This window comes from Eubalaena glacialis, chromosome 13, assembly GCF_028564815.1.
Source record: "Eubalaena glacialis isolate mEubGla1 chromosome 13, mEubGla1.1.hap2.+ XY, whole genome shotgun sequence".
Lineage (NCBI taxonomy): Eukaryota > Metazoa > Chordata > Mammalia > Artiodactyla > Balaenidae > Eubalaena > Eubalaena glacialis.
Window position 1 is genome coordinate 69877993 of NC_083728.1, and position 16303 is coordinate 69894295.

The window sequence follows — 16303 nt, forward strand, 5'->3', positions numbered from 1 at the left end:
AGGCTTAGAGAGGTGATCTTATCATTTACTTAGGGGCACAAGGAGACAGAGCCCTAGAAACCAGGTGTGACTTTCAACCTCTACCTACAGAGGAAGAGAGGAGGAATGACTTCTTTCACCAATTGCATTTGAGAGCTCTGAGATCAGACTGCCACAGCCCTTAACTCTCACTGGGCTCCCAGGTGGCCAATGGCCAGTCCCTAGGAGATGGTGCCCAGTGTCTTGACTTACTGAGATTGCAGCTGTACTGATGGCTAGCCAGTGTGAACTCCATGCTGATAGGAGGTGCTGTCTTCGAGGAGGCTCTCCCCTCCTATGTCAATGATGGATGGTGCCGGGGCCCAGCCAGACAGCGTCCATCAATCCACATTTCCTGGGGGCCTTCTCTGCACCAGGCACTGTGCTAGGTGCTGGGGTTGTGCAGTGATCGTGATGGCCAAGGCCTACCAGGCCAGCAGAGGATCCATAGCCTGCAGCCCCCAGCTGTGCTCTGGGCTAGATGCCTTTGTGCAGTGCATGGAGGTACAGCCCTGGCCTTTATTTTCATGGAGCTGCTCGTCAAAAGGTGGGGAAAAAATGCATAAGCCTACTGAATACACCATTCGTATGAGAGTGACAAGGGAGGCACAGGAATGTATGAAAAAGGAAACTGAGCCAGATCAGGGAGAGTCAGAAAAATCTCTCCAGATATAAATATTTGATCTGAGATGAGAAAGATGAGTGAGAGTAAATGATGTGTGTGTGTGTGTGTGTGTGTGTGTGTGTGTGTAAGAGAAGGAGGGGCAGAGCCTGGAACCCAAGCTAAGGGAAGAACTTGTAGGAAGAGGAAGCATGATGCTCAAGGCCGTGCAAGAAGTCTGGCGTGATGGGAGCCCAGTGAGCAAAGGGTGGAGCGGTGTACAACGCAGATAAAACCAGGCTACCTTTAGTCCAGTCTCAGTGTGACACTGTGATAAAGAAAGACAAATCTAAACCCCAAGAAATGGTTTAATACTCACATTTTTCTCACCATATCATGGGCTTATCATCTAAATCACATCTATCCAAGATGCATGGAAGGCTCAGTTTCCATTGGTATTGACATTTGAGCCCTCCATTTAAGCTCCTGTGGATTTTATTCTTTCATCAATAAGACTCAAGGCTCTCACTGACCCTTCAATCACGTTCTGAGAACCTTTGTCAAGTCCCATCCCATTCACCTGATCGGTCTCTCCTTAGCTTGAATGGGCTCCCCTTTCTCACAGTTTTGCAGACATCGTTCAGAATGCAGTGGTCATATACAGACTTGGACAAAGAGGGCATTGGGTAGCCATGAGATAACAAAAACATTTCCTGTGTTTAGAACTGTGAGGCCTTTTATGATTTACTGGGGATATCTCCAGACTCCTAAATTGTTTGAAATTTTTAAAAAATGACCTTGAACATAAATGATCTTTGGGTAACAAGTGAGAAAATTCATATTTCTAAAGCAGGAAGCCATATTAAGTACTTTCCAAAAGGAGGTCTATTGTATTTGCCAGGGAAAAGGAAGTTCAGGCATATACCCCTGACTGCCTATGTTCTTCTTCCATTTCAGACTCTCTAAAAAGGCACCGGGCTTGGGATTCTATATTTCCAAGCTTCCCGTGCTCACTAATTTCTCTATAGAAGAAGAGCAGGTGGGCCGGTTGCCACAAAGTACCTAAGACGAAACTTGTCGGAGTTTGGTTTATTGGAACAGAAATGACAGAATGTCAGTTTTCTTCCTAACTGCATGTCATCATCAGGAATCAAATAAACAATTACACAAGGCTAAATTGAATTCATTTTAAATTCAGATGGGCAGCCTGCACCTAGGATGCCCCACCAAGGGGATACAGCCTTTCTAACTATGTGTATAGTAATAGCAAACCCATGGGTGGTGGGTCTTTGAGCCATGCTACCTCTCTCCTGCTCAGGGTTGGCCTGAAATTGTCACTAACAACTTCCCACCTGGTCTTTCCATATCCACTCTCCTGATCTGTCATGCCCTACTCCAAGCCTACAGCTGTGAAAAGTGGCAGCGATATAGCTCTAATGGTAGAATTTTAGGCATCAAGTCAAAGTATGGGGATGTGTCCATAAAAGATCAGGCCCTTTGTGACTCATCCCAGGGGCTCTATAGAGCATCTTTTCAATTGGTCCTGCCAAGTAACATGGTAGTCCTTGAAGGTGAGAAAAAGAGAATGAAAGAAAATCTCATTTTTTTTTTAATGTCAGTCACTAGATGACACATGATTAAATGAACTAATCCATTTTAGCTCATTTAATTCTTAAAATAACCCTCTGAAATAGGTATTACTGTAATTCTTTCCATTTTTACAAAATCTTAGTTGCCAGAGACAGTCTCGTTGTGTATTCATGTTCTCCACTATATTTCCTTGCCTTTATTGATTAGTTTTGGACCACATGACTTGTTATAGCCATTGGGCTGTAAGCAAAAGTGATCCATGTCACTTCCTGGCCAAGGTAGTTAAGACGCCTCCTCCTACTCTCTCTTCTCCTATTGCAGCAAACATGGAGGCCACGTGGTCCAAATGGTGCACTACCAAGATGGAGGATGGTAGTGTTAATTATGCTTACACACTCATATTTGAAAGAGTTTTTAGAAGGCTAATACTTCTCCAACATCACAGCCAAGTTCATTTCTTCTTCTTGTACACTTTCAGTAACAAAGAGCTCACCACCTCCCGAGCTCCTTATATGTAATTAAGCTCTGTGTCGAATAGCCCTTGCTTGCAAACAGAACATCTTTCTCAGTATTTAGATAGAAGCACTCTGTCCTCTGTGAGTTTTCCTTTTCCCCAGCTTAGATTTTTAAAGCTGTTCCTTTCTTTTGCTTGGTGTTGAGTTCACTCACCTCTCATATCTCAAGCAGGAAGACAGAAGCCCATAGAGGGTAAGTGATGCATCAAAACATAAACCATTCCTTACTGACAGAACCTGGCATTGAACACTCTAAGTTCCCTGAGGGAAAGGATTTGAGTCTGTTTGATTCACTCACTGTTGCATCCTAGAACAGTTCCTGGCACATGGCAGGTACTCAGTTAATATTTATTGAGAAAATGAATGAACCCAAGAGTCCCAACTCTCAGTCACTTTTTTCTTTTTCCTTTAAACAACGTAAAGAAATCAACAGGCAATCATAACTTCCATGCTAAACTCATATCTTGGAACCCTTGGGCACAAAACACTATAACACATCTATAATCCAAATAAAATAAGTATCAAATAGGCTTGGGCTTATAAGGCACTTAAACTTGGCAAAAAGTTTGTGTGTGTGTGTGTGTGTGTGTGTGTGTATACGTATCTTAAAGATGATGGTGAACATATGTTTGACCACCCCACCTCCCATTCCCACAGCTTTAACTTTGTTGGATCTATAGTAAACCATTTCTCAAGGAAAGTGTTCCAGATGCCCTGCATTCTAATTCTCTCCACCAATATCATGATAATCTCTAAAGGCTTATTAAGACACACATATTTTCAGGCATATTTCAAAAGCTTGGATAATAGCTTCATGGATTAGAGTTAAGCACAATAACAGAATGTACCTAGCTTTTGACATTTAAATTATTTACTTTTTTCTTTTTTGCTGCGATGTGGCATTATAATAAGGGTAAACTTTTCTTTTGAAAAGATGAATACGATTCTGGGATGAAAAATGAACACTGGTTAAAAAAACCACAGATAAGTATACCCTGGCATGATGCCATTATGTTTAGGCAATAATTTAAATATGTCTGCCTTACTCCCCAGTGGATGAGGCAACATATTCCTGAGAAAAAAATAGTTGGGGGGATGGGTGCAAATCCCAGCTCTGGTGTTAGCTGTTGTGATCCAGCTTTTCATTATGTGTAAAATGAGAATAAGATAAAATTCATTTATTCATTCATTTAAAAAATAGCTTTGGAACTCCTAAGATATGTCATGCACTGAAAGTTTAATTGCTTTCTGTAATAAAGGGAAGAGCAGTCACTAACTAGCTAGTTATCTGAGTGACTAAGTGGGTAGGTAGATGGATAGATATGTAGGTGGATGGATGGATGGATGGATGGATGGATGAACAGCCAGATATATAGGAAGGATGGTAGAGAGCCTTTCTTTGCATTTCCAGGATTACCCCCTTTCATCCAATAATAGCCATCCAATTCTTTTTAGGGAATCACTCTTCATCATTCTCTGCCCATATGTTTTACATGGATCTGGCCATAACTATTACCAACAGACCCGTCCTGGCCAATGAGACCACTGAGACTGATTCAAGGCTAGGCAGAGCCCAATAGCTCTAATTCCAGACCTAGGGCAGGCATGACCTAGAGAGAGGCAACACTTTTCTACTGGACTTGGATTTGGGAGGGTCTAATCCTGGCTTTGCTTGGTAGGTTGTGGGTGCACACCAAGAGAGCTTGCCTAGGAGTGAAACCACCAGAGGGGAAAGCAGAGGTGTGGGAAGGAAAAAAGTAGGATATTGAGTAAATGATTTGAACATCTGATTTCTGCCATGCTTGATACTAACATCTAGGCTTTTGAATTCATGTGAGATTTTACATCTCCACTTTGTTTTGCATAAGTTTTTCTTTCGGTCTTTTGCAATGAAAAGCGTTCTAAAAAAACAGATACCTAACTCATAGGGACTCAGCTATTGCACAATATGCTATAGAGGATGTAAAGTGGAATCAATCACAGCATCCCATTTACTACCTCTTCGATGAGTAACCACAGCCTGTGGGCCATGTGACCTGCCTAAACTTTGAGATACAGTCTATAATCTAATTTCAAATTCAACAATTTGAAAGCCAATGGCATGGGGCTACTTCTCAAATATTTGATATTTAGTATATCAAATATACAAATATTTCCATTTTAGTGGCCAAAAAGCGGGGCCAAATCTTCTACTAATGGCCTTCCATTTAATTGAGTAAGCAAGCTCAGTTTTGAGAATGCATCCCTTCCTGCCAAGGAACTCAATAAAACTATTCCACTTTGAATTCACTTTGAATGAACCAAGAGAATGTAGATGGTAAACATGTTTATTTTCCCCAAAGCAGTCCTTGTGTATAAAATGTTGCTCAACATTGTTTTTGATAGATGATATCCTCCCAGGGTCTTTCCAGCTTTAAAACCCTGAGATTGCATGAAAAGAGCAGTGAGAAACTTCTCTTTGCATCATCATGTAAAATCCTCCGAGCTCAGCAGAGTGCCCAGCACAGAGAAGGTTCTTAGTAAGTATTTGGTGAATAATTAATGAATAAATTTCGACTCCTCCAGAATCCTCATTCCCCTACCTGCTCACTTAGGAGGACCCCAGTAGAGAAGGCTCATAAGAGGCAATTAGATTCCAAAGAAACAATCCCGGAGAGTCAAAATGTCCCTTAAAATTCCTCTTAAGCTCCCCACGCTCTGAAGAAGTAGATCATTTCTCAGTATGTCCAACTGAGTCCATTCTCCCTCCGTCTTGAACAGACTACTGTGTCTCGGGCTGAGCAAGTGATGAAGAGGCTGAGTTGTGTTTAAGCAAATCATGCTGACTAAAAACAGCAGCCTGGCCCTCAGCATGGGGAAACACTCGTACTATGAGAGGCAAAGGGACTAGGGGAGGGATCTGTAGAATCAGATTTTCCATCTTCTGCTTTCTCAGCCTGTGGGTGGGATGGAGGTTGAAATAATCTATGTGATTAAAAAGATTCTCTCTCCTCTTCCTTGGCCTCCTTCTCCTTCGTCCCTCCCTCCCTCTCTCCCTTCCCTTCTCTCCCCTCTCTCTTCTTCTCTTGCCTTCCCCACTACCCATCCCATATAGTATAATTTGGGTGACTAAAATATACTTCTGATGCAACTATGTTGTTCAACTGTTGTGCCACTCTACCTTCACAGACCAGTGAATGCCCCCAGTAAAAGGCACAAAAAGGAGGTTTCCCTCTGTCCCCTGATGCCCATGCTAATACAGAACATTCCAGGGTTGGAAGAAAGTATTCTTTGTGTCCTTCCTCTTTCCGTATTCTGGTGATCTTGAGGAAGCAGAAAGATCAGAGGGAAATGCTTCAAGCAAGCTCCACATTAGACTCTAAAAACCACGATGATTCATTCTTTTTCCATCCAAACAAAATCCCTGTCTTTACAGTAAATGTGATGAATAGAAACGGCATCCTCAGAGATTTATGTACATCTTACAGGCTTTTTCCCCCCTTTCTCTCTCTTCTTCCCCGTCTTCTTTTCATTTTGCAGTGCAACAAACTTTCACAAGGAAGGGTTTTATAGGAAATCCATGTCTAGGGATTTATTCAGGCTTTTGTCATAAATTATGGCAATATAGAACCAGTCTCTTGATATACAATTCCAAATATTTCAACAAGGTGATTACAATAAAGTCCTCGGCTCTCTTCAGCTGGAGTAGGGCTTGTGAGCGTGCAGCTGCTCTCCCAGATATGAGTGAGACAAACGTGATACAAAGGCTTCCTTTGAGGAGAAGGCAAGGCTTTTGGAAGGGAAGGCAGTCTTTTCCCCCAAAGAATACTATGTTGAAATAGAATTGTCTTTGTAAAACCCAGATCAGCATCTAATCTATGGGGCACGGAAATGACAGCATCCAAGACTAAAGAGTTTCCCTGGATGAGAAATGACCTCGTCCCTGATTCATCTTTGCAGTTAATATAATGACCTTTAAAATCAAGTTGCTGAGAATTGAACAAACTTTAAAAAAATCAAGCATGAAAGCCCCAAAAAGATGATAAGGGATTGTTTAAATGCCTGCTAATTGGGCACCACGCCATCTGTGACCTACAACGTAAACCAAGGGAGCAAGAGAGCCATTTTCCTCACAGTTTCTGGATAAAAATCTAATGTGAGAATTAAGAAGTATTTCAATGATCAATTTCCATTCTGAGCCAAATTTCTATGTCCCGGCCAACCCTAGATGCAGCCTTCATGGAGGCCACTAGGGATGGTCAGTGGTCCAGCTGACCATCTCAGATAAGCAAGATGGTCCCCTCCATCCATTAGATGATGCTGTTGATTCATTTTGGCTTTGAGCAGGAACTTGTGAATCCCTTCAGTTTCAACAGATTGAGTTTTATCTGCCCAAGCCTGGATCTTCTTTGTCCTTCATTTCTCAACATTACTGCCACCTCCTCCAGAGGTCCTCCCTGGTCACTTCATGAAAAGACACTTCCCGTACCCAGTCACTAGCTACCATTCCCCATTTTATTTTCTTCATGTGTTTTAATATCTACACTTCCTCATTAACATATTTATTTATTTATTTATTTATTTATTGTCTCTCTCCCTCCATAGAACCTAACTCTGAAAATCCTTTTCACCATGGTGTTGGCACCTAGAACAGTGCCTGGAACCCTGCAGCTGAGGAAAAAAAATTCTGAATTATAAAACGGCTGTCCTTTCTAAAAATAATTTTTCCACGTGTACTTTATTTTGTGGAAGCCAAATGTATTCTTAAATAATTTAGAAGATTCTTCCAGTTGATAAAGTAGATGTGGTATATATATATATATATATACAATGGAATACTACACAGTCATTAAAAAAATGAAATAATGCCATTTCCAGCAACATGGATGGACCTAGAGATTATCATGCTTAGAGAAGTAAGCCCATGGAGAACAGATTTGTGGTTGCCAAGGAGGAGGGGGGGTTAGGGTTGGGGGAGGGATGGAGTGGGAGTTTGGGATTAGCAGATGCAAACTATTATATATAGAATGGATAAACAACAAGGTCCTACTGTATAGCACAGGGAACTATATTCAATAACACATAATAAACCAGAATAGAAAAGAATATATATATATATATAATATCTGGTTCACTTTTGCTGTACAGCAGAAATTAACACAACATTGTAAATCAACTGTACTTTAATAAAATTTTTTAAAAAAAAGAAGATTCTTCCACTTGAAATTCCACAAAAGAATCCTACAGCCCGCTCCACGAGGACATGAAGGGACAATTTCACCCTCTGTCTTTCAGGAGCACAATAGATACAATTGGAAACACGAATCCACTTTGGAAACTGTTGAGGCACCTATGGCATGTCCGGTCTTCTGGAAGCAGATGTTGACTTGGAGTCTGGGGTACAAGGTGTTTATTAGGAATCAACACCGGGGAAAGGAAGCAGGCTGGAGACAGAGGTAGTAAGAGGTGGAATCGCAGTGCAGGCAGGTCTTAGCTCTGGAGCAAGTACTGGGTAACATCAGAGTGACCCGAGTGAGACATTAGATCATACCGCTGCTTCACTAAATCACAGGCTGTGGGCTGACCTCGGGCCTGAATCTCTGCAGCTGGGGCTGACCCTGAAGGAGCTGAGAGCTGGAGGTCATCTTCCAGCCACACTCCATAGAGCTGGGCAGGGAATCCCTCCTCTGAGGGGCGCCTGGACAGGGCACCTCCTCCACACTTCAACGCTGCAAACTTCAAGCGTGAACCAGCGCTTTTAGAAGTCTGGCTACTGGGTGTCCACTGAGTTCCCGCTGTCTTCAAAGATGAGCCACAAATAGTCCAATTCCTAAATTAGCATTCATGTCCTGTAAGTGCTTGCTGACTTGGCAGCAACAATAATTTCACAAATAATGATGTTATCCGAGGCAAAAGTTGCATTAGATCAATTACCGCTCTATTTCGGTGCCATCTCAGTAGCTCTCAGTGTTTATTTCAGTTCACCTATTTTTAAACCAAAGCTCTCAGGCTTCTGAACCACAGCCATGAATGCACCTTCCTTTTCCAGTCCTTGACAGCATCTTGCTCACATTTTGAACTAAAGGCTAATGATTTGAAAATCCTCCACCCCAATCTCGCTTCTCAGCTCCCTTTCTTTGTGTCTTTTAATTTGGGGGGAGGGGGAGTGGTTGTTCAGCTACAAGGAGAGTCAAAAACTTAAGGCTCAAAAAAGAAAGGAGAGAATATTGATATCATAGGAGAATGAAAGGAGATGAATTTAAACTGCGACAGGAGAAAGTTTGCGTTAGATTAGGAACGTTTTCCTATTGGATAAGGATGTTGAACATGGGTGAGCTGTCAAGAGAAATCATTAGACCTCAGATGCACACCTATGTGGCTGGTGTTCGGGACTGAATTGTGTTGCCCCCAAAATTCACATGTTGAATCCCCGTACCTCAGAATGTGAATTTATTTGGAAATAACGTTGTTAGAGAGGTTGAAGTGAGGCCATTAGAGTGGGCCCTAATCCAGAATGACTGGTGTCTTTCTAAAAAGGGGAAATTTGGACACAGACATAGAGGAAAGACGGTGTGAAGAGACATGGGAAAGAGAAAGCCATTGTTCTGAGCTGACTATTTGTGTCTCCCTCCCTACCCGCCCCCCTGCCTGTGCCTCTCCGTTACTCTCACACGACTACGACAATCACAACGCTTCTGACACCAGATGTGGGCGGAGGGTTCCCCACACCAAGCAATTCTAAATCCCCAGCTGGGTGTCATACAACTTAACTCAATTCTGACACTGTCTACCTGGAGACAGCATCAGATCCCACAGGTTAAGGGCTCATTCCCACAAGACTGCCCCCCTACTTCAGATGCCAATCACAAGTACGAGGTTCCCAGATGACCCACAACTTCTGTCAGACTTGGCTACAAATCAGAGGCTCCCATGACCTCCTCCCACTTGGATTTGAAGATTTGCTAGTACAGCTCACAGAACCCAGGGAAACACATTTACCAGTTTATTAAAGGATGTGACAAAGGAGACAGATGTACAGCCAGATGAAGTGACATATAGGGTGAGGTCTGTGAGGGTCCCAAGTGCAGGATCTTCTGTCCCTGTGGAGTTGGCGTGCATCACCCTCCCAGTATGTGGATGTGCTCGCCAACCTGAAAGCTCTCTGAAACCCATATTATTGGGATTTTATGGAGGCTTCCTTGTGTGGGCATGATCCATTATTAACTCCATTTCCAGCCCCTCTTCCCTCTCTGGAGAATGCGGGTGGGGCTGAAAATTCCAAGCTTCTAATCATGGCTTAGTCTTTCTGGTGACCAGCCCCCATCCAGGAGCCATCCAGGAGCCCACCCAGAGTCACCTCAGTAGAACAAAAGATGCTCCTAGGGCTCTTATCACTTAGGAAGTTTTAAGGGTTTTAGGAGCTCTGTGCCAGGTATTGAGGGCAAGGACCAATCTTTATATTTTCTATTATCTCACACTCTAAAATTATATGTTGAAACCCAAGTCCCCAACGTGATGGTATTTAGAGGTGAAGCCTCTGTTTAAGCTGCTTGGGTTCTGGTACTTTGTTAAGGTGGCCCTAGCAAACTAACCCAGCTGGATGAAATCAAGTGTAAGACTAGGTGATGCTTATGAACTGTCCTAGCTCCAGGCGGAAGGACTCACTGTGTCTCAGAAAGTAGGGGAATTTAGAGGAGAGAGTCCTGCTGTCATGTAGGAGACCCATGAGAATATGAGAAAATCACCTCCTCCTCCCTTCACCCTCCTCTCCAACATTATATTTACCCTTCCATTCCCTGACCTCGGGTCTTTCTCCATATCTATTAAACAGTAGATGTGTTGGCTGTGACATGGGGCTCCCTGCATTTCAGGGCCCTTGTATATCAAATGGACATAATAAAATAATCAATGTGCAAGTGTTGTTGAGAGGAATCCATAGACTAATACAAGTAAAGTACAGGTAAATAGCAAGTGCTCAGTAAACAGACACCATAACCACCATTATTGGGTGAGCAAGAGCTTTACATTATACTTTATCCATTGGCATTCATCACTGTGAGTAATGATAAGAAATTATAATTAATGGGTGAATCGTTATTATTATTGGTACATCAAAGCCCTCTTCTAATCTCTCTGTCATTCCTGGGATGTGTCATAGATCACACAAGCCTCTGTTCAAAACCTGGCTCTACAATTTACAAGTGGCGAGACCTGGGTAAGATGCTTAAGGGGTTTGCAGAGATGGATATGTAAGGGGGGGAGCCTAAAGACACTGAAAGGCGGGTCAAGGAAACAGACCCATCCTGATGAAGGAGGAGTTGAGTGGAGAAAAGAGGGTGGAGGACACAGTAACTGGGTGGTTTTAAAACATCGGGGTAACTTTGGGGAAGAGGCAAGAACAGTGATTATTTTGTTTCTGACACCTCTCCATGCCCCACTGTAGTTGCTTAGTATGGAAGGTAGAGCCCTTCGTCCTTAGCACCAAACTCCTTAGGTCTCGATCACAGTCAGCCACCCATATCCACGAGTTCTGCACCCACAAAGGGCTGACTGTCCTGCCCCATTTTATATAAGGGACTTGAGCATTGTGGATTTTGATATGGGGGTGGTCCTGGAATCAATCCCCAGTGAATACTGAGGGATGATTGTGTCTTATTGGAGATAAAAATCACAAACATCTTCAAATCTACCAGGGACCAAGAAGCATTTCAACTATTGTGATAATAATAATTTGGGATATTTTGTTTGTTGGTTGGTCTTTGGTGATTTTTGTCATTTTGACCCCTCCTCTGTGCCAGGAACTCTGGTCACCACCTTGGATATATTGTTCACGCTCTTTACAATTCCATAAGGTAGTCCATATTGTTACCCCATCTTAGAGAGATAAGAGATCATAGGGGCAGGAGTCAAGGTGGTGGTGTGGGAAGACATGGAGTTCACATCTCCCCACGACTAGGGAGCCTGCAGGACACTGGTGGGGGACCTCGAAGCCCAAGGAGACGGGAGGAACCCCCAAGCGAACCGGTAGGATGTGGGGGGATTGAGGGGGGGGAAGTGGAGCCTGGACAGGACCAGCACCCCTGAGGGGTGGCTGAGAGGGGGAATGGGTTCCCACACCTGGAGGGACCCTTGGGGGCTCAGATCAGGGGGAGCGCACCCAGCGTATCCCCTGCCCAATCAGCCAGGGAAGTCTGCCTGGCTCTCAGGCTGGGTCCTGTGCCCTCAGAGGCCCTCTCTGGGCTGTGTTTGTCCTGGGGGCATAGGAGGGAGGCCGGGGGAGAGCAGGAGAGGCAGGCAGGAGGGGCCCTCCGGGACCAGAGGAGCAGTAGAGGAGCGGAGGGCATTTGCCCCGCCCACTCAAGCCCAGGAAGTCTGCTGGGCTACCAAGTGGGGTCACCCACCCTCTGAGACCGGAGGTGGGGGGCACGCCTGGGCCCCTTTTGCTCTGTTGAGGCTAAACCCTAACCCCCACAACCCACACCCCACAGGGCCTTTTCCAGCCCTGTAGGTCCTAAGCATAGGCCCTGCCCTCCACAGCCAAGACCTTTTCCACCTTTTATTTTTTTTCCTCCTCCTCTTTTTTACTATTGTGGTCTGTTTTACCTTCTGTTTGTTGTTTCATCTATATTTTTATTTTTGTATTCTTTTTAACATATCTGTTAGTTTCTTAATCTAATTTTATTTTTTACTTTGTTATTGTTCTCCTTTTTTTTTTCTTTTTGCTGCCCCGCACAGCCTGTGGGATCTTGGTTCATGAGCCAGGGGTCGGGCCAAAGTTCCTGCGGTGGGAGCTCCGAGTGTGAACCACTGGACTAACAGAGAACCTCAGACCCCAGGGAATATTCATCAGATTGAGGTCTCCTGGAGGTCCTCATATCAGCACCAAGACCCAGCTCTACCCAACAGCCTACAAACTCAGGTGTTGGAAGCCTCAGGCCAAACAACCAGTAAGAAAGGAACACAATCCCACTCATTTAAAAAAAAAAAAAATGAGATGGCAAAAAAATGTGTCACAGATGAAGGAGCAAGGTAAAAACCTACAAGACCAAATAAATGAAGAGGAAATAGGCAATCTAACTGAAAAAGAATTCAGAGTAATAACAGTAAAGATGATCCAGAATCTCAGAAATAGAATGGAGATACGGATTGAGAAAATACAAGAAATGTTTAACAAAGATCTAGAAGAACTAAAGAACAAACAAACAGAGATGAACAACAAAATAACTGAAATGAAAAATACACTAGAAGGAATCCATAACAGAATAACTGAGGCAGAAGAACAAATAAGTGAGCTGGAAGACAAAATGGTGGAAATAACTGCCAAGGAGCAGAATAAAGAAAAAAGAATGAAAAGAATTGAAGACAATCTCAGAGACCTCTGGGACAACACTAAATGCACCAACATTCGAATTATAGGGGTCCGAGAAGAAGAAGAGAAAAAGAAAGGGTCTGGAAAATATTTGAAGAGATTATAGTGGAAAAATTCCCTAACATGGGATAAGAAATAGTCACCCAAGTCCAGGAAGCACAGAGAATCCCATACAGGATAAACCCTGGGATAAACACACCAAGACACATATTAATCAAACTAACAAAAATTAAATTCAAACAAAAAAATATTAAAAACAGCAAGGGAAAAACAAAAAATAACATACAAAGGAATCCCCATAAGGTTATTAGCTGATTTTTCAGCAGAAACTCTGCAGGCCAGAAGGGAGTGGCAGGGTATACTTAAAGTGATGAAAGAGAAGAACCTACAACCAAGATTACTCTACCCAGCAAGGATCTCGTTCAGATTCAATGGAGAAATCAAAAGCTTTTCAGACAAGCAAAAGCTAAGAGAATTCAGCATCACCAAACCAGCTCTACAATAAATGCTAAAGGAACTTCTCTAAGTGAGAAACACAAGAGAAGAAAAGGACCTACAAAAACAAACCCAAAACAATTAAGAAATGGTAATAGGAACATACATATCAATAATTACCTTAAACATGAATAGATTAAATGCTCCAACCAAAAGACACAGGCTTGCTGAATGGATACAAAAACAAGACCCATATATATGCTGTCTACAAGAGACCCACTTCAGACTTAGGGACACATACAGACTGAAAGTGAGGGGATGGAAAAAGATATTCTACGCAAATGGAAATCAAAAGAAAGACTCATATCAGATAAAATAGACTTTAAAATAAAGAATGTTACAAGAGACAAGGAAGGACACTACATAATGATCAAGGGATCAATCCAAGAAGAAGATATAACAATTATAAATATATATGCACCCAATATAGGAGCACCTCAATACATAAGGCAAATACTAACAGCTATAAAAGAGGAAATCAAAAGTAACACAATAATAGTGGGGGACTTTAACACCTCACTTACACCAATGGACAGATCATCCAAACACAAAATTAATAAGGAAACACAAGCTTTAAATGACACAATAGACCAGATAGATTTAATTGATATCTATAGGACATTCCATCCATAAACAGCAGATTACACTTTCTTCTCAAGTGCGCACGGACCATTCTCCAGGATAGATCACACCTTGGGACACAAATCAAGCCTCAGTAAATTTAAGAAAATTGAAATCATATCAAGCATCTTTTCTGACCACAACACTATGAGATTAGAAATCAATTACCGGGAAAAAAACGTAAAAAACACAAACACATGGAGGCTAAACAATACGTTACTAAGTAACCAAGAGATCACTGAAGAAATCAAAGAGGAAATAAAAAAATACCTAAAGACAAATGATAATGAAAACACGACGATCCAAAACCTATGGGATGCAGCAAAAGCAGTTCTAAGAGGGAAGTTTATAGCTATACAAGCCTACCTCAAGAAACAAGAAAAATCTCAAATAAACAATCTAACCTTACACCTAAAGGAACTAGAGAAAGAAGAACAAACAAAACCCAAAGTTAGCAGAAGGAAAGAAATCATAAAGATCAGAGCAGAAATAAATGAAATAGAAACAAAGAAAACAATTGCAAAGATCAATAAAATTAAAAGCTGGTTCTTTGAGAAGATAAACAAAATTGATACACCATTAGCCAGACTCATCAAGAAAAAGAGGGAGAGGACTCAAATCATTAAAATTAGAAATGAAAAAGGAGAAGTTACAACAGACACCGCAGAAATACAGAGCATCCTAAGAGACTACTACAAGCAACTCTATGCCAATAAAATGGACAACCTGGAAGAAATGGAAAAATTCTTAGAAAGGTATAACCTTCCAAGACTGAACCAGGAAGAAATAGAAAATATGAGCAGACCAATCACAAGTAATGAAATTGAAACTGTGATTAAAAATCTTCCAACAAACAAAAGTCCAGGACCAGATGGCTTCACAGGTGAATTCTATCAAACATTTAGAGAAGAGCTAACACCCATCCTTCTCAAACTCTCCCAAAAAATTGCAGAGGAAGGAACACTCCCAAACTCATTCTATGAGGCCACCATCACCCTGATACCAAAACCAGATAAAGATACTGCAAAAAAAGAAAATTACAGACCAATATCACTGATGAATATAGGTGCAAAAATCCTCATCAAAATACTAGCAAACAGAATCCAACAGCACATTAAAAGGATCATACACCATGATCAAGTGGGGTTTATCCCAGGGATGCAAGGATTCTTCAATATACACAAATCAATCAATGTGATACACCATATTAACAAATTGAAGAAGAAACACCATATGATCATCTCAATAGATGCAGAAAAAGCTTTTGACAAAATTCAACACCCATTTATGATAAAAACTCTCCAGAAAGTGGGCATAGAGGGAACCTACCTCAACATAATAAAAGCCATATACGACAAACCCACAGGAAACATCATTCTCAACGGTGAAAAACTGAAAGCATTTCCTCTAAGATCAGGAACGAGACAAGGATGTCCACTGTCGCCACTATTATTCAACATAGTTTTGGAAGTCCTAGCCACGGCAGTCAGAGAAGAAAAAGAAATAAAAGGAATACAAATTGGAAAAGAAGAAGTAAAACTGTCACTGTTTGCAGATGACATGATACTGTACATAGAGAATCCTAAAGATGCCACCAGAAAACTACTAGAGCTAATCAATGAATTTGGTAAAGTTGCAGAATACAAAGTTAATGCACAGAAATCTCTTGCATTCCTATACACTAATGATGAAAAATCTGAAAGAGAAATTAAGGAAACACTCCCATTTACCATTGCAACAAAAAGAATAAAGTACCTAGGAATAAACCTACCTAGGGAGACAAAAGACCTGTATGCAGAAAACTATAAGACACTGATGAAAGAAAGTAAAGATGATACCAACAGATGGAGAGATATACCATGTTCTTGGATTGGAAGAATCAATATTGTGAAAATGACTATACGATCCAAAGCAATCTACAGATTCAGTGCAATCCCTATCAAACTGTCAATGGCATTTTTTTACAGAACTAGAACAAATAATTCTAAAATGTGCATGGAGACACAAAAGACCCCGAATAGCCAAAGCAATCTCGAGAAAGAAAAACAGAGCTGGAGGAATCAGACTCCCTGACTTCAGACTACACTACAAAGCTACAGTAATCAAGACAATATG

At 41.8% G+C, this 16303-nt stretch overlaps 1 protein-coding gene across 1 annotated transcript in view; it reads left to right on the forward strand.

Moving 5' to 3' along the window:
- Positions 1-432: 432 nt before the first annotated feature.
- XYLT1 (xylosyltransferase 1) overlaps positions 433-16303 on the forward strand; it is a 348573-nt gene continuing 332702 nt past the window's right edge. Inside the window, exon 1 of the mRNA XM_061209861.1 lies at positions 433-522. Coding sequence (XP_061065844.1) covers positions 433-522 — 90 coding nt within the window. The remainder of the gene's footprint in view (positions 523-16303) is intronic.